The sequence below is a fragment of the Schistocerca americana genome, chromosome 3 (assembly GCF_021461395.2).
Source record: "Schistocerca americana isolate TAMUIC-IGC-003095 chromosome 3, iqSchAmer2.1, whole genome shotgun sequence".
Lineage (NCBI taxonomy): Eukaryota > Metazoa > Arthropoda > Insecta > Orthoptera > Acrididae > Schistocerca > Schistocerca americana.
In genome coordinates this window covers 106097019-106116392 of record NC_060121.1, presented here as the reverse complement: position 1 = coordinate 106116392, position 19374 = coordinate 106097019, and the positions used below count along the sequence as shown (strand labels likewise).

Sequence of the window (19374 nt, the reverse complement as noted above, 5' to 3'; positions counted from 1 at the left end):
AGAAACAGGGCATCGCTGCAGATTCAGCGAAAAGTGTCGACAGGTTGCAAAACTCCTTGCTTGTAGAAATGTCTATCCTGACCGAGAAGGTTAATTAAGAGCCGGACACGTCTTTAAGACACAAGCTGTAATTATTGTGTGCAATGGAACGGATAAAGCGGTGAATTTACGGCCCTAGCTGTGGATCCTAAAGTGGAGAATTACAAAGAATTAAAATTGATATGAATGGAAGGTGATAACAGAAACAGGCTTTGAATTAACACGTAACATTATTCAATTAAAACAAACATTCAACTGATCTGGCTACTAAAGAAAATCAGTTGGCTTCACAAATATCCCGCATATGAATTCTGCCAAGTAATCTTATTGATTTACTGCCTCATTCAAACAAGCAAGAAAACATGGCCCTTAGATGGAACTGATGTTCTGAAAATTACTCAGTTACTTCTATGTAAATAAATACAGTAACTGTTGACCTCGCAATTGTTTAGAAAGTCATGCATCTACTAAAGCAATACTAGACTTCAGACTGATTATCGCGATGATTTGAGCAGATCCACACCAAGTACTGTCCTACGTTGTCGGTGCTGCTAATTATGCTCACTGCATTCACCAGCGTGAGATGTATAAAGCGTCACCGTCATGCATGTGGTTCTGTGGCATTGGAGGAACGTTGCGCTTCCACTGGTTGAACTCCGGACCCTGCTCGGCTAGTAAGATGAGCGTCAAATACGCACAGCTCTCCATCCCCGATGGAACGTTACTGCTGCACACGAGTTTCGCACACTTCTTCGTTTCTCCACCGACTCCTAGACTTTTAGCTGAACCGCATCGCCTTCTATTCTTTGCTGCCAAATCGGTCACGCCCGTCAATCTCTGAATATGAACATTCAGCTGACCACTTCCAAGGTGCCTTCATACGCAAAAATCCCTCCAGGGATAATGTGCCACGATAAAACGCCTATGACGTTTCGATTTGCCCGTCTCCTTTCAAATATTTATCTTCTCTGCTTCATCTTCGTGACATCACAAACATTTTCTGCCAATCACTCGTTTTCCCGCCCGGCAACTAGCCTCGCAACTGACGTACTCTAAACGTAAAATTCTGTGCCTTAGGCTGGGCTCTTACGCTTCTGCAAGCCATGTTTCTTTGGCAAAATGTATGTCTGTTGTCTACAGAAGGCACTCTTCAGAGCGTGTGACGCTGCTGGTCTCCCACTGACAATCCCCCTTTCCTGACCTCAACTCGGCTGTAGGGCAGAACTCGGTCATAAAAGCACAGTATCAGGCACACTACGTGGCGGTTCTGGCGTGCCGACATTAATGGAGACGACACGAGAGGCTGCCAGCCTGTACCACTGTCAGAGGGCCGCTGTTCCTATTACGTCGGTCTCTCGCCTGGCTGTCCCAGGTCCAGCATGCTTCCCGTTCCTAAGAACTCACAGAAAGCGTAGAAAAAAAAACAAAGAAGACCTGCACTTTGTTATATGTCTTTGAACTGAAGTTAGTTAGAAGTTAGTGCATACAGCCAGTGTAATGCACTTAATTTCAATAGCATTATGACTATATTTTGCCCCATCGTTGTTCTGTAATCAGCATACTGCAGCGTTACTGTCTTACTAAACGAAAATATGCATGCGAAATGGATTGCCACTTTTCAAGGTACGTCAAGTAATTCAGACCGCGATATCTATACATATGTTGGATGGTGGAGAATAAGTTATTCAGTGGAAATGCAGGCTTTCTTGGCGAATTTCGATAAAGAATTTTTTTTTTTGCGGTTAACACGTGAATCGTGCCTTTGTTTTGTTGCAATGCTTCAGGAGAAGTGTCGGATTCGCGTTCAGCTCGTTCGTTTACATCTGCTGGGGTGTAGACTTCTCTGCAGAAGGGGCAGACGTCGGGCCAATTTCCAGAAGAAACGTCATGAACAGGGTAAGTGATGGGGCGGATGTGAGTCCGGGCATCAATCCGTGGTGCTGCCTGCCTACTCTTTACACTGCCTCCGTCACTTTCACAGCAGAGTGTTCCTAACCTACTTCTGTTAACGCCACACTCCATGTGGGGCTGTGTTGCCACCTGCTGTCCTGGCTGACAAAATCATCGTGCACTCATATTTCCACAACCTCTCTGATGACCAAACCCCAGAACCCATTGTTGAGGCACAGCACCTTTGTTCAAAATCAAACATTGTGTCCTCTGTTTACGCAGTGTTCTACCACTGCAGACTGGCCAGTTTGGCCGACATGAACGAACCTCACTTATTCGAGACGCATAGTTGCATCTGACCGACGTACTGCATGTTGTTGTTGTGGTCTTTAGTCCTGAGACTGGTTTGATGCAGCTCTCCATGCTACTATATCCTGTGCAAGCCTCTTCATCTCCCAGGACCTACTGCAACCTACATCCTTCTGAATCTGCTCAGTGTATTCATCTCTTGGTCTCCCTCTACGATTTTTACCCTCCACGCTGCCCTCCACTGCTAAATTTGTGATCCCTTGATGCCTCAGAACATATCCTACCAACCGATCCCTTCTTCTAGTCTAGTTGTGCCACAAACCTCTTCTCCCCAATCCTATTCAATACCTCCTCATTAGTTACGAGATCTACCCACCTTATCTTCAGCGTTCTTCTGTAGCACCACATTTCGAAAGCTTCTATTCTCTTCTTGTCCAAACTAGTTATCGTCCATGTTTCACTTCCATACATGGCTACACTCCATACATGGCTACACTCCATACAAATACTTTCAGAAACGACTTCCTGACCCTTAAATCTATACTCGATGTTAACTAATTTCTCTTCTTCAGAAACGATTTCCTTGCCATTGCCAGTCTACATTTTATAACCTCTCTACTTCGGCCATCATCAGTTATTTTACTCCCTAAATAGCAAAACTCCTTTACTACTTTAAGTGTCTCATTTCCTAATCTAATTCCCTCAGCATCACCCGACTTAATTTGATTACATTCCATTATCCTCGTTTTGCTTTTGTTGATGTTCATCTTATATCCTCCTTTCAAGACACTGTTCATTCCGTTCAACTGCTCTTCCAAGTGCTTTGCTTTCTCTGACAGAATTACAATGTCATCGGCAAACCTCAAAGTTTTTACTTCTTCTCCATGAATTTTAATACCTACTCCGAATTTTTCTTTTGTTTCCTTTACTGCTTGCTCAATATACAGATTGAATAACATCGGGGACAAGCTACAACCCTGTCTCACTCATTTCCCTACCACTGCTTCCCTTTCATGCCCCTCGACTCTTATAACTGCCATCTGGTTTCTGTACAAATTGTAAATAGCCTTTCGCTCCCTGTATTTTACCCCTGCCACTTTCAGAATTTGAAAGAGAGTATTCCAGTTAACATTGTCAAAAGCTTTCTCTAAGTCTACAAATGCTAGAAACGTAGGTTTGCCTTTTCTTAATCTTTCTTCTAAGATAAGTCGTAAGGTTAGTATTGCCTCACGTGTTCCAACATTTCTACGGAATCCAAACTCATCTTCCCCGAGGTCCGCTTCTACCAGTTTTTCCATTCGTCTGTAAAGAATTCGCGTTAGTATTTTGCAGCTGTGACTTATTAAACTGATAGTTCGGTAATTTTCACATCTGCACATACTGCATACCACACTCGATTTTATAGAAGCCAGGTCCCTATAGCCCAAATTGGTCTTTGACTGACACGACCACATACTGAAGAGACACCGCACAGAATCTAGTTTCGGTACAACTTTTGAAATCCAAAATTTGCTTCGGTCTTCAAAGACCAGCTAGGGACACTGGCATCCGGGTGGTACAGTATCAGTTACGAGTGTGAATGTAGTGAATCGGCCAGATGCAAGGATGCATTTTGCAACACTGTTCGGGATATGTCAGGAGCGTTCGTATCTGGTGCAGGCCGGAGTGGCCGAGCGGCGCTAGGCGCTACAGTCTGGAACCGGGCGACTGCTACGGTCGCAGGTTCGAATCCTGCCTCGGGCAAGGATGTGTGTGATGTCCGTAGGTTAGTTAGGTTTAAGTAGTTCTAAGTTCTAGGGGACTGATGACCTCAGAAGCTAAGTCCCATAGTGTTCTCAGCCATTTAAACCATTTCGTATCTGCCAAACCGACAAGTCTGCAGTGGCACAGCTCAGCATCAACGAAGGACACTTTTGTTTTTGATCAAACATAGATGCTGTGCCGCTCTTATTGTTTGTGTGGCTCCAACTGAATTCCACATGTCGTTAATAAAAATACGCCATTATTCTCAGCGGTCCAGCGACTATAGAGGAAAATGACCAGGACACTTCGCCTCATTGGGAGAGTAGGCAACTCGTAGAAACAATGCGACAAGAAGACGCCATGTGTCGGCTGGTAACCCCAAAAGCTGTAATCAAGTTAATCAGCGTTATCACTGGACAGTACTGATAAAGCAGCTTGCAGTCTTGCTAGGGACTACGGACTCTGGATATGCCACTCCATAAACAGGGACAGGAGAGCACTGGCAGCGTTACAAGGCGACAGCAGCGCAGACAGGCGGAGGCTAGAGAAAAAGTATCGGCGGAGTACTTGCAGATGGCGGGAGGGAGGCCGTCGGCTGCCGTACCGGACTTGAGGACGTCCGTCTGGTTGGCGGACGGCGTGGCGATCAGGTCGAACTGCGACAGCTTCATGTCCTCCGCGATGGCCACCGTGCGCTGCCGGTTCCAGCGGTACACCACGTCCGTCGTCGTGTAGCCGACTGCAACAGCACGCCCTCCATCTGTACTGCGCAGCAGGTGTGGCTCGATGGGCAGAAAGCACACTGCTAGCTCTAGCCAGCCGGATGCCCAGATTTACACAACGCCCCTCCTTTGTTAAGGTAAGTAGTACCTGTTGTCCTACCTTCCATCCACATATCGGTGTTCCCCAAGAAGTGGTCCTGTCTCCTTCACCCCATCTCCTCTAGACGGCTGATGTGTCCCTGATACCTGCTCCATTGTGGACGATGACACCTCCCTCCTTCTCCTCCACCTAATCCTCCAACCATATCAACAGCCCTCCATTTCTAAAATGCCCCCTGCTGGTGCTACCCAAGTACTTCAAAACTACTCTACCAAGATCTACACCATAGACTAAGGTCGCTTCTCTCACACTGATTTCGACCTAACCAGCACATACCACCCGATACCCATTTAGGACTAACTGCAGACTGACTTATCTGAACCCTCTAGACAATGGCGTCTGTGTTCAAGCAGCTTCATGTTGTAAAATGGATAGGTGCAGGTATGTTACATGCATATGTAGAGCAAGATAACGCTACACTGAAAACAATATCAGGCACAACTTAACCCAAGCAGCCACTGCTACGAGCCATGTTTTTTAAGTAAGTACCGTTTTGCCACACCGCAGCCGCAGCGCTGCGGTCGGCGTTCTGCGCATGCGCACTGGGTACCTACATCTGTTGTCCATGCACTGAAGCTATTACTGTCTGATTCTTCCTTGTTTACGTTGTGTACTGAGTGCAATTAAGGAATGGCAATCGAGTATAGATTTAAATGTCAGGACGTCGTTTCTGAAAGTATTTGTATGGAGTGTAGCCATGTATGGAAGTGAAACGTGGGCGATAAATAGTTTAGACAAGAAGAGAATAGAAGCTTCCGAAATGTGATGCTACAGAAGAATGCTGAAGATTAGATGGGTAGAACACGTAACTAATGAGGAGGTATTGAATAGAATTGGGGAGAGGAGGAGCTTGTGGCACAACTTGACTAGAAGAAGGGATCGTTTGGTAGGACATGTTCTGAGACATCAAGGTATCACCAGTTTAGTACTGGAGGGCGGCGTGGAGGGTAAAAATCGAAGAGCGAGACCAAGAGATGAATACACTAAGCAGATTCAGGAGGATGTAGGCTTCAGTAGGTACTAGGAGGCGAAGAAGCTTGCACAGGATAGAGTAGCATGGAGAGCTGCATCAAACCAGTCTCAGGACTGAAGACAACAACAACAACAACAACAACAACTCAGTGTTTAAGATGCCTCCGATAATCGTGAGTCCCGCCGACTGTGAAGTACGCGCTGTTTTAAAATTTCTTAGTGCTAACGGCATAAAAGCGTTCGATTTTCATCGTGAGATCTGTGCAGTTTACAGAGAAAACATTATGAGTGATCGAATGGTAAGAAAGTGGGTGAGAGCATTTAAAGATGGCCAAACAGATGTGCATGATGAACGTTCGCACGTTAACGAAAGTTTGGTACAGGAAGTGGAGAATAAGGTGAGAGAAAACAAACGCCTTACGATTTCCTCCTTGCGGGATGACTTTCCTAATGTTTCTTGTAGTGTTTCGTATGGCACTGTGACCGAGCACTTGAATTACCGAAAATTGTGCGCACGTTAGGGATCAAACATGTTGACGGATGTGGACAAAACCAAACGTTTAGACAGTGCATTAGCTTTCCTTGAGCGGTACCACAACGACGGTGATGATTTCTTAAGCCAAATTCTTACAGGCGATGAAACATGGGTGGCCTATGTCACACCAGAATCCAAGCAACAGTCCATGGAATGACGGCATTCAGATTCACCCAGAAAAGTGAAGTTTAAGCAAACAATTTCTGCCCGGAAAATCATGTGCACAGTTTTTTGGGACAGAAAAAGAGTATTGATTGTGGAATTTCTGCCTTGTAATGCGACAATCAATACAACAGCTTACCTTAAGACATTTCACAATCTGCGCCGTTCAATTCAAAACAAAAGACGTGGCAACTTGAGGAAGGGCATCGTTTTGCTGCAAGACAATGCCCGTACGCAGTGGCGAATCAGACCAAAGATCTCATCCCATCTTTTCGATGGGAAACTCCAGATCATCCTCCGTACAGCCACGATCTTGCGCCCAGTGAGTACCATCTGTTCCTGCACTGAAGAAACACCTGAGAGGTCAGCGTCTTCAAGACGATGACGAAGTCAAAACAGTGGTGATGCAGTGGTTAACAAGACCGGCAGCAGACTTCTGTGAGGAGGGTTTTCAAAAATTGGTACAACGTTATGACAGGTGCCTCAGTACTGACGGAAATTACGTAGAATAGTAGATTACGGTACAGCCTTTAATGTAAAAATAAAATTATTTAGATATCTTAGCACGTGTTTTTTTTTAATTTCAAAACGGTACTTACTTAAAAAACACGCCTCGTATGTAATCCAACATAGCCAGTACCAATATCGTAAACATTGTTGAAACGAACGAATGTCTGTATATCACCTTACCAGTGCTGTTCAGATACAAGCACCATTCCTTCCTTAGCTATCTTGTGTCATATTATGGTGTATGTGTCTTTCTGGGCTATAGTTGCACTGCGAGAAAGAAATGCGTCACTCTCAAGGACTCTATTGCGTGACACAAGGGTACAATATGTGCTTTCTGAAGGGGTTTAGTTTTAGTGATTCGTTTGTCATTGTCATCGACGATAAGATGGCGCTCAGATGGCCCGTCTGTGCGCCATCTGTTTTCACTCTGCAGGCAGTAATATGCGTCTTTACAGCTGAACACTGCTCGCAACATTCATTCTAGGGTGCAACTATGCCCTTCCGACGACTACATACACCTGTTGAACAACCTCGGCCATTTCAATGGGATGGCCATGGTTCAAATGGCTCTGAGCACTATGGGACTCGACATCTTAGGTCATAAGTCCCCTAGAACTTAGAACTACTTAAACCTAACTAACCTAAGGACATCACACACACCCATGCCCGAGGCAGGATTCGAACCTGCGACCGTAGCAGTCCCGCGGTTCCGGACTGCAGCGCCAGAACCGCACGGCCACCGCGGACGGCGATGGCCATGTGGGCCTGCAGGAAGCTAGATGGATACATCTAGGGATTGCTGCATATGGCGGTGGTGTGTCGCTGCTTTCGCAGTGTTCTGTGCGACATTCCCACTCCCGTAGACCAGGTTCTGGATATCCGCATACCACAGACACAGGTCAAGATCAACGCATCGTGCAGCGTTGGTTGCCGATCGGACGTCATCCAGCGAAGAAATCCAGGCACTTGTCGAACCAGCTGTGTCACCAATGATCGCTGGAAACCACGAGCTTGCAGCACGACTAGCAACACGCCTGAATCTGACCAGACTGTCACTGGCATCACATCACCAAGCAAGACTACTCTGACGTCTTGATAGAGTCGACCGGAAAGTGGAATGGCAGTCTGTTGCCTTCAGTAATGAGAGTAAATACCGTCTGTATGCAGAGGTGGACGTTCACGTAAGGTGTAGACCTTGTGAGCGGCTTTTTTCGCATGCACTCGCTCTTGGCACATTTGTCACACCCCAAGGTCGATGGTTTGTGGCCCTTATGGTGTGTCTGCAGAGCCAAGTAACCCGCGCCCGCTACAATCCACAGGGTGGTTTTCACCATGCTGCTGCGATTTCTTCGACTGGAAGGAGATGTGCATTTTCAGCAGGGCTGTCGACGTCGACATACCGCTGGTGCGATGCATCGTGCTCTTTGTGATATACAACAGCTTTGGCTAACAAATCAACAGATCTCTCGCTATCTGAGCTCGTACGGGACTTGATGAAGCGGGCACTTAGTCGTTCTCCACAGCTTGCAAGGACCATAACCGAATTGCTACAAAATGTGCAAGATGCTTGGGACAATGTATTGCAGAATGCCATTCGCCACCTTTCTGATCATTAGCATGCGATAATGGACGTCTGCAGTGCCGTCAGAGGGGTAAACAATGCAATGATACTCCTCTCTGAGCAGCCTTCACTGTGACACGTGTGTTTCATTTGGTCTGAAGCTGTTATTACATAGCCAGCCGGGGTGGCCAAGCGGTTCTAGGCGCTACAGTCTGGAACCGCGCGACTAGTCGAAGGTTCGAATCCTTCCTCGGGCATGGATGTATGTGATGTCCTCAGGTTAGTTAGGTTTAAGTAGTTCTAAGTTATAGGGAACTGATGACCTCAGAAGTTAAGTCTCATAGTGCTCAGGGCCATTTGAACCATTTGTTATTACGTACTCCTGCAATGATGGGCTTCCTTTCACATCATTTGTCCTTGAGAGTGTAGCAGTTTCTTTTCGGGAGGTGTATATCTGATACTGGTTGCAACATTTTAGTTTACATATGCATCTAATGTTCCTAGATCTATCTATTCTACAACATAACTCTTCAAACAAATACGTCAGTGCATAGTGGGCAGCCAAGTTTAATATTGCTCTTTAATTTTTGCTTATATCTACTCTACAACGTAAGGCTTGAAAAGACACATCAAGTAATTTGTATTTTGTATTATACGTGCTATTTAAATGACTTTTCATGGCCAGAGAACGCAGACTTAGTGTATATCAGCGACTGCGATAAAAATGAACAAAACACTGTCTCTGAAGTTTCTAAGGTACTTAGCGCTTGTTTTTATCAGACTCTCTGTTCTTTAGAGACAACCACTTCCCTCGCTCCCACCTTGGCCCTTTTGTAAGCATTTGTAAATTTCGTTATTAATTAATATGTTAACATAAAATAGTGTAAGCATGTTTATCTCAGAGAATAATAGTCACATTTTGACAAATGATGGATTGGGTTGTGTTTGTGTAAGTACTAGTATCGCTTTCCAGAATGACTGGTTGCCAAAGAACAATTTACAGCTATTTCTTAAATCTCATGCAGATCGCTGCTAACGGTCGGAAAGGTTTTCAAAGTCTGCGGTCAGTCATTCTGAACGAAGTCGTAGCGCCACCAAATTGACGAGCCTGTGATGATTAATGTTATAAACGCGTTCGCAAATTAGGAATTTCGAGCCCATTATTCCGGCAGCGAACATTGACACTACATACCTCAATCTCAAAATCACAATAATTAACAATATTTGTTCTTTTGGCCATATAATTCTCCCTCTCCGTCTGAAAGGGAGAGTTATACTGGCTACGTCGTAAGCAGGACATGAATTTTATGCTGTATACCCTGTAATAACTGTGTTCTTTTGTGTTACGTTAAATGTACCATGGCTATAAATCGATGATCCATTGACCTATAGAGAAAAAAGGATAAAATGTACTAAACTATGTAAAAAGCTTAAATCTGGAAGGAAAAGAACATGAAATTAAGGAATTATGAATTATTATTGCCACGATTCTTGGCGTATGCAGCACCAAGTAAGGAAAAATGCTCAATGCTTTTAAATTAAGCAGGTCCGCTTCAGGAGAAATACATTTCCTGGGAGTTGAGATTTGCTCTTTCGCATTTACTTAGCTTTTTTAGAATTTTTTGTAATTGAAATTACAGCATGTAGAAATTTCGTAAGATGGCGTATCCGCGTAGATAATCGCGCGCGAGTGACCAGAGTGATCGGAAAAAGTTGCCAAAGATACAATTTGCCAAAGCATTAATGAATTGTAACGTAAAAGTGATGACGTTTTATAAAGCTACTATCCCTTGTTACGGCGTTAACTCGCCAGCAGTCGCTGAAAATGTCACGAACTATAACGGAAAATGAAAATATTCAGATGTTTAACGGCGAGTCAGCCGATATAAACATAACTTCCTACCCAACTACGGCTATAAGTATTGGTTGGTTGGTTTGGGGAAGGAGACCAGACAGCGTGGTCATCGGTCTCATCGGATTAGGGAAGGATGGGGAAGGAAGTCGGCCGTGCCCTTTCAGAGGAAGCATCCCGGCATTTGCCTGGACTGATTTAGGGAAATCACGGAAAACCTAAATCAGGATGGCCGGACGCGGGATTGAACCGTCGTCCTTCCGAATGAGAGTCCAGTGTCTAACCACTGCGCCACCTCGCTCGGTGCTAGAAGCATTACGTCGCCAGCTGAATATGACGCGTATTCAAAAACCAATATCATGATCGCTGGTTCTATTGCTGAATTTAACACTAAGAATATAAATCCAGCAATTGATCCAGATGCAATGTTTTCTAGCCCCGCTGTCGGACTTGATAATGTAACATCAACCCGCACAACTGAAACCGTTACAACAGCGCAAGATCGTCTTCAGTTGATTTCCAAAAAAATTAGAACGCATCAATCAAAACCAAGAAGGCATGAATAGCAACCTGTCTTTTATTAATCATAAGCAAGTCAATATTTCTAATTATTTTCTACTTTGAAACAACAAGTGGAGCAGGTTAGTGAATAACTTAGGAATCAAACCAAACAGTTGTAAGCAGAAGTGGCTAACACGTAACAGAGGTCTTACGATGCGATTTGGATAACATAAATATCGAAATATCAGATTTGTTGGAAAACATTAAGTTCCTTCCTGAGAAGGTAAAAGATTTGTCCGAGAGTTTTGACACTTTGCTACTACAGCAAAATAATCTGAAGCTCACCGTGAAATGAGGAGTGTCGGGTTGTAAAAAATTAACCTGCTGCGCCCGAAGGCGAAATGGGTAGTTTCCAAAAGAAGTGGGTAGTCAGATTACCGGAAATACGAAGTAGAGCGCAAGAAAGTGACAGATAAGTCACCGCGGTATGTGCTGAACAAGGTATATCAATAAAAGCTATCAAAAGCGAATTTAGTGTTGTGAGAAAAACGTTGACTCAGGAATTGCCCAACTGGCAACCAGACGTTCAAGATAAATTAACGGATTGAACTGATCGAGCACAAAAGCAATTACATACTGTATAAGGGTAAACTGATGATGGACGAAGTAGAGAAGATATAAAATGTAGACTGTCAATGGAAAGGAGAGCATATCTGAAGAAGAGAAATTTGTTAACATCGAGTATAGATTTAAATCTCAGAAATCGTTTCTGAAAGTATTTGTGTGCAATGTGGCCATTTATGGAAGTAAAACGTGGACGACAAATAGTTTAGACAAGAAGAGAATAGAAGCTTTCGAAATGTGGTGCTGCAGAAGAATGCTGAAGATTAGATGAGTAGACCACATGACTAATGAGGAGGTATTGAATAGAATTGGGGAGAAGAGAATTTTGTGGCACAACTTGACTAGAAGAAGGTATCAGTACGTAGGACATGTTCTGAGGCATCAAGGGATCACCAATTTAATATTGGAAGGCAGCGTGGAGGGTAAAAATCGTAGAGGGAGATCAGGAGATGAATACACTAAGCAGATTCAGAAGGATGTAGGTTGCAGTAGGTACTGGGAGATGAAGAAGCTTGCAGATGATTGAGTAGCATGGAGAGCTGCATCAATCCAGTCTCTGGACTGAAGACCACAACAAAAACAACAAGGGTAAACTGGTGATAATAAGTCACAATGCGCTCAAGTAGATGGGGCCAGTGGTTACAACCATAGTCCGATGTCGCAAAACAATGCACACAATGACGACGCGTGTTCAGGTAGAGAATTGTCGCTACGTTATACTAGTAGGAAGTTAGCGGAAGGACTCACTCCTACTTCTTTCTTGCTCGGAGAAAGTCTCCTCAAACACAGACACCTTCAAGTGTTAACAACAGAGAAGAAACGTGTATATCCTTTACTTTCATTAATTTATTTAGAAATTATTGCATAAAACATGATCTTAATACAAATGATTGAGTTTTTCACAGGTTTTATCCATGGCGGGGCTGTGATTGCGTTATCACTCGGATAAACAATTCAAAAATGCCTTTCTGCACACTATTAATCAAAATGCGTTCAAGAAAAATTAAGACATATACTCTTTAACCCAGAATTATGCAGTCTTAGGCAAGGAAGCTCAAGAAAGTATTTTGAGAAATATCTGAAAAAGACTCGCATCTGTGATGAACCTGTATCCGATAAAGACATCCTACGTAGTTTTAAAGGCTAGTTGACGAATCACATAAGAGAAAAGCTAGTGCAGAAAACTGAATTCAATTGGGAACATTTTTTACCAGCACTCAATGGTTCAAATGGGTCAGAGGAATGTGACTTAACTTCTGAGGTCATCAGTCGCGTAGAACGCAGAATTAGTTAAACCTAATTAACCTAAGGACATCACACACATCCATGACCGAGGCAGGATTCGAACCTGCGAGCGTAGCGGTCGCTCGCTTCCAGACTGTAGCGCCTAGAACCGCACGGCCACTCCGGACGGCTATCAGCACTCAACTTAACTGATTTGATAAATGAACATGCAAAAGCTAATAGTAATAGAAATAATCATAGGAATGCGAATGGAATGAATTAGGCAACGTCGCCACGTCAGCAGCATTGCAACAATCACGACCGATCAGCTGACGCAGCCGTTGGATTTGTTGCCCCGCCACGGGCGCGTCTAATGTCAGGTGCTGTTAGGTATGTAAATGTTTACTCTCCAAATCATACGAGAAGGAGGAGGAACGATGATAGCCGCCATCAAAATAATCGAGTGCACCCCTGGAATAATCACAGTTACCGTAATCAGTGGTGCTGCAACGCACGGTACACATTACAGTTCAGTACAACACAATATACTCTGAAGAGCCAAAGAAACTGGTACACCTGCCTAAAATCACGTAGGGCAAAAGTGCCACAACACCACGTGGGATCGACTCGACTAATGTCTGAAGTAGTGCTGGAGGTGACTGACCTCATTAATCCTGTAGGGCTGTCCATAAATCCGTAAGAATACGAGGGGATGGAGATCTCTTCTGAACAGCACGTTGCAAGGAACCACAGATAGGCTCAATAATGTTCATGTCTGGGGAGTTTGGTGGGCAGCAGAAGCGTTTAAACTCAGAAGAGTGTTCCTGGAGCCACTCTGTAGCAATTCTGGACGTGTTGGGTGTCGCATTGTCCTCCTGGAATTGCCTAATTCCGACGGAATGCACTATGAATATGAATGGATGCAGGTGATCAGACAGGATTTTTACGTACGTGTCACCTGTTAGAGTCGTATCTAGACGCATCATGGGGTTCCATATCACTCCAACTGCACACGCCCCACGCCTCCACGAGCTTCAACAGTCTCCTGCTGATATGCAGGGCCCATGGATTCATGAGGTGGCCTCCATACGCGTACACGTCCATCCACTTGATACAATTTGAAACGATACTCGTCCAACCAGGCAACAGCCCAGTGTCGGTGTTCACGGGTCCAGTCGTGGCGTACAGCTTTTTGTGGTGCAGTCATCAAGGGTACACGAGTGGGCCTTCGGCTCCGAAAGCACGCAGCGGTGATGTTTCGTTGAGTGGTTCGCGCGCTGACACTTGTTGATGACCCAGCTTTGACATCTGCAGCAATGTGTGGAAGGGTTGCAGTTCTGTCAGCCTGAACGATTCTCTTCAGTCGTCGTTGGTCCCTTTCTTGCAGGATCTTTTTCCGGCCGCAGCGATGTCGGAGATTTGATGTTTACCGAATTGGTGATATTCACGGTACACTCGTGAAATGGTTGTACGGGAAAATCCCCACTTCATCGCTACCTCGGATATGCCGTGTCCCATCGGTGGTGCGCCGACTGTAACACCACGTTCAAACTCACTTTAATCATGACATGCTGCCATTGTAGCAGCAGTAACCGATCTAACCATTGCGCCAGAAACTTGTTTTATATATGCGTTACCGACCGCATCGCCACATTCTGACTTTTTACATATCTCAGTATTTGAATACGCATGCCTATTCCAGTTTCTTTGGCGCTTCAGTGTAGTTCAATAACCAGTGGGGTTTCAATCATCAGAATCAGATATCGCTTAATGGAAACATTTACACTTACCCGCAACAAAATCCTGAAGATAATCGTGAAGTTGACACTTGTTGGTGCATGAAATTTCACAGTGAATATTGTCGCAGTCACAAATGTGACTTTTCTTGTAGAGCCAAATTGAACCAACTAGTATCGGCCACATTTAAATCCCCGCCGCTGACCAAAGGATGGGGGTGATTTCTATAGTCACCTGTTAAGGTACAATGAACATACAGGTTTGAGAAACGAATTAACAGATAGGTTTAAAACCTGTGCTGAAGGTCCAAAAGAAATAGTGCAAGAACGTATCAAAACTACTATAGAAACTATTTCAACTGTTATCGTCGTCGATACTGGTGCAATGATCTGTGTTATGTCTGAAATATTATTTGATGAAATAAGTAATATTCGAAAGCTATCAAAGATCACGTTCAAAATTGGAGGGTGACTGGAGCAGTAGCTGAAGCTAGTAAAGCTGCAAAGCCATGTTAATGTGATGGTAAGAAGCACAACCATAAAATACATTTTTTAAATAGTGGAAGTTTTGACAGGAATGTGTACTTTTGGTACTGGGTTCTTAAGAGAGAATGTGTCAAAATTGACTTAGAGACGGATAAATGCTATCTTCATGTTGATGCAATAGATTTATTCAGAATTCCTAGGCGCCACGATAAGTATTGCCAAAACATTCGATTACGGTTTGTCAAAGGGGTACACCTGCTGGCTGACGATTCACCTCATCAGACTACTTCGAATTGTGACGATCAAAATTTAGTTTAAATGGTTCACATGGCTCTGAGCACTATGGGACTTTACTTCTGAGGTCATCAGTTCCCTAGAACTTTGAACTACTTAAACCTAACTAACCTAAGGACATCACACACATCCATGCCCGACATTCTATTCTAACCTGCGACCGTAGCTGAAGCCCCAAAGAAGTTTTTGTAAAAACACCTATTAAATTCCGTGGTCTAAGAGAGAGATTGTGATTCAAGGTATGTATGTTAAGAGTGGGAAGTCATGGAACCTTCTTGCTCTCCTCATCTGACAGAAAAGTACGCCTCATACTCTACGCGAGGGAAATAAAACGCATATTTGTGCCGGTACCAACGCGTTCTGAAACCTTGAAGGAGCAACTACAGATGTTTTTCGGTGTTAGGTATTTATCTAGCATTGACATGAGATATTTTTACTGGCAGAGTTTGCTATCGAAAGACACACTGTGCTTAACTGTGCTGGAAGATCTTACCAATACCGTGGATTGCCCTTTGGATTAATTTGCGAGTCTTTATAGCCGCACTCGAAACAGTGCTTGTAGCAGAATTATTGGCTAAATTTACTGTGTATGTGGATGGGATCCTAATTACCATACTACCTGGCAGGAGCATGTGGCATACCAATTGCCATTACTACCTGGCAAAACTGAAGAAATTTTTATCTGCTGGAGTTACTGCTGATGTATCAAAATCCAAGTTTGTTCGAAAGAAGATCAAATTCCTGGGCACGTAACTTCATTTGCGGTTATAACGTCCTATCCTGTGAAATTGGATGCTGTTGAGAATTTTCCGTTTCCAAGGAACAAACGACAACATTATTGGGTTAAGTTTATTTTGAGGAGATTTGTCCAACATCAGTTGTTGAATAGCAATGCATTCTAAGGCGAGCTTTAAAGATGAATAGAACGTGCAACCGGACGGAGCGTTGCTTGAAAGACTTCGAGGCTATAAACCATGTGTTAGTACACTCCAACACTCTGTTTCATCCCGAAATGTCGAAAAATTTTTCCCTTGCCTTTGGTGCCTCATATTTTGGGCTGGAGGCATGGCTCTTTTAACTTATACCCGATGATGGAAAACATGAAGTAAGGAAAGTCAACTTTGCCAGGCGGACCGTATCTGAACGCAAGCAGGGACATTCTGCAATTGAACTAGAGGCATTGGCTATTGTCTGGGCTTTTAAAAAATTTTACTCTTATCTCTCTGGGAGAGACAACAAAATTTACGATGATCAGCGAGCCTTGAGTTTCTTAATGTCATGTAAACTGTTACACAATCGTCTTGCCCGTTGGACAATGCTTCTTCAGTCATAAGATTTGGAGATTACAGTAGATTCCCGTTAATATGATCTAATTGGGACAGGACCTTGTTCGGGATAACAAATTTGTCCGGATTAGACGGAATTACGGTGACGAGTTTCTAGAACGAAGTATACCAAGCAGATAAGTAGGTACACGATGGTAACAAGTGTGGGAACAATGGCTCACTCTCACTCCCTGCCCTTGTTGTTGTGCACTGTTGAGACATTTGTAGTGTCGGCTGTCAGTGCACTGCCAGTTGGCTTTCAAAGCGCTTGTTTATGTTCTTTATCGTTTGCTGGCACGCATAAGTTATATTGTATTCGTTCAGATGAAGTGGTGTACGTATTTTCGTCACGAGTAAACGGAAACATGAACGTTACCTCTCAGAGGAAAACTGAACGCTTTGAAGCGGATAGACAGTGGTGGGAATGTATCTAAACTGGCAACGGAATTGGGTGTTGGTAAAGCAACCATTTGTGAGTGGAAAAAGAACCGAGTGAAGCTTGAACAGTCCTGTGCAACGTCTTCGGGAAAGACACTCGAAATTCGGCAGACTTTGAAACAGCCCGAGTACGATAAAGTGGATGAAGCTCTTTTCCTTTCGTTTATGCAGGGAAAAGAAAGGGGAACTCCTTTGAGTGGAGCACTGGTTCAGGAGAAAGCTGATTACATGAACAAGTTAATGAATGGTGATCAGTGTTTTAGTGCGAGTACGGGTTGGTTGGACAGATTCAGAAAACGTCATGGAATCCCTCAGCTAACAATTACTGGAGAGAAGCTTTCTTCTGGACGTGATGCAGCGAAGGAATACTTGGGTGAGTTTGAAAAAATAATAACAGAGAGGAAGTATTCTCCCCAAGAAATTTATAAATCTGACGAGACTGGCCTCAATTTTAGGGCATTGCCAACAGAAAGCCGGACATGAAAAGCAGAAAACCATGCTCCTGGTTTTAGAATGTGCTAAGATCGCGTGACTTTACTATCGCGCAGCAATGCTGCTGGTAATCACAAGCAGCCTTTAACGCTGATTGGCAAATTTGCTAGGCCCAGAGCTTTTAAAAACTGCAACATTCAGTCCCTGCCTGCATATTATCGCAACCAGAAAAAAGCATGGACGGATGGGAAGCTGTTCAGAGAATGGTTTCACGGCCAGTCTGTTCCCTCTGTTCGATGGTTTTCTGAGGAAAATCATTTGTCTCCCCATGCAGTCCTTTTGTTTGATAACGCGCCATCTCACCCTAAGGAATTATGTGATGGAGTAATTGCAGCTACGTTTCTGCCGCCGAATGTTTCACCACTTCTACAGCTGATGGAACAGGGCGTTCTGTAATCATTAAAACTGATATACAGAAAACAATTTTTAAGAATGCTGATCCAAGATGATAGCATTCCTTTAGTGGACAAAATAAAAAGGACCGGTGTGAAGGACGTTGTTTACTGGGCCGCTAAGGCAGGGAAGAATATTTCAGAAAATACTCTGAGAAAACCGTGGAGAAAACTGTGGTCATCTCTTGAATTTCAGGACAACCTAGCTGAAAATGAAGAGAGAAAATCTACTTCAAATGATACAGACAATCCCTGGATCTGAAGAAGCTAGTGAAGGAGACGTAGATGAGTAGATGGCAGTGGATGGGGCATGTGTGGAGAACCTTACTGACGCTGATTTAGTTGCTGCTGTGACTCAAAACCAGGAAGAAGTGGACTGCTTTGACGGAAGTGACAAAAGAGAGCTGGTTACACACAGTGACGCAGCAGAAACGCTTGACCTCGCGCTACGTTATTTGAAGTAGCAAAAAAATGGCTCTGAGCACTATGGGACTTAGCTGCTGAGGTCATCATTCCCCTAGAACTTAGAACCACTTAAACCTAACTAACCTATCACACCCATCCATGCCCGAGGCAGGATTCGAACCTGCGACCGTAGCGGTTGAAGCAACAGCGCACTGCAACACCTGCTGATTTGATGTTTATGAGGCGATGGCGCAACTATGCGTCATATAACAGACTGTCTTCATTTTGCCAAAAAACAAGGACTGAGTATTGTCATCTAAAAAGTAAGGATAAAGCAGCTGCTGTATTTCAGTAAGTTTTTTAGTAAGCTTTTCTTTCATTGTTACGCGTTCTTTAAACCTAATAGTTTCTTGCAAATTTTTCTAATGCATGTTTACTGTACTGTCTAAATTAAAATAGTACGTATGTACAGCAGTTTACCGCACCGTTTCCCATAGTTAGAGTAACATTTTCCATGTTAGGAGTAACCGAACGTTCGCATTACCGGGGTTCAGATTAGCGGGACTCTGCTGTATTTACATAAAAGGAAGTGACATCAATACTGACACCTTACCACGATTGTCCCTGGGAGTACCCGAGTCCGGAGCTCGTGGTCGTGCGGCAGCGTTCTCGCTTCCCGCGCCCGGTTTCGATCCCCGGCGGGGTCAGGGATTTTCTCTGTTTTGTGATGACTGGGTGTTGTGTGATGTCCTTAGGTTAGTTACGTTTAAGTAGTTCTAAGTTCTAGGGGACTGATGACCATAGATGTTAAGTCCCATAGTGCTCAGAGCCATTTGAACCATTTTTGACTACCCAAATTTGAAGATCTGGTGGAACAAATCTTTGAATTCATAATTTCACTGATGAAAGTTTCACAGTATAAGCAATATTTTCTAGACATGAAGGAGTTACAAAGCAGCGACCTAGCTGGAGTAAGATGAAGCTCCTTCTTCAGCAAGGCAA

At 44.0% G+C, this 19374-nt stretch overlaps 1 protein-coding gene across 1 annotated transcript in view; it reads right to left on the bottom strand.

Moving 5' to 3' along the window:
• The window catches only part of LOC124605895 (gamma-aminobutyric acid receptor alpha-like), a 352032-nt gene that overhangs the window by 70924 nt on the left and 261734 nt on the right, over positions 1–19374 (bottom strand). The window contains exon 7 of the mRNA XM_047137842.1: positions 4591–4720. Within this exon, the coding sequence (XP_046993798.1) occupies positions 4591–4720 (130 nt within the window). The remainder of the gene's footprint in view (positions 1–4590; positions 4721–19374) is intronic.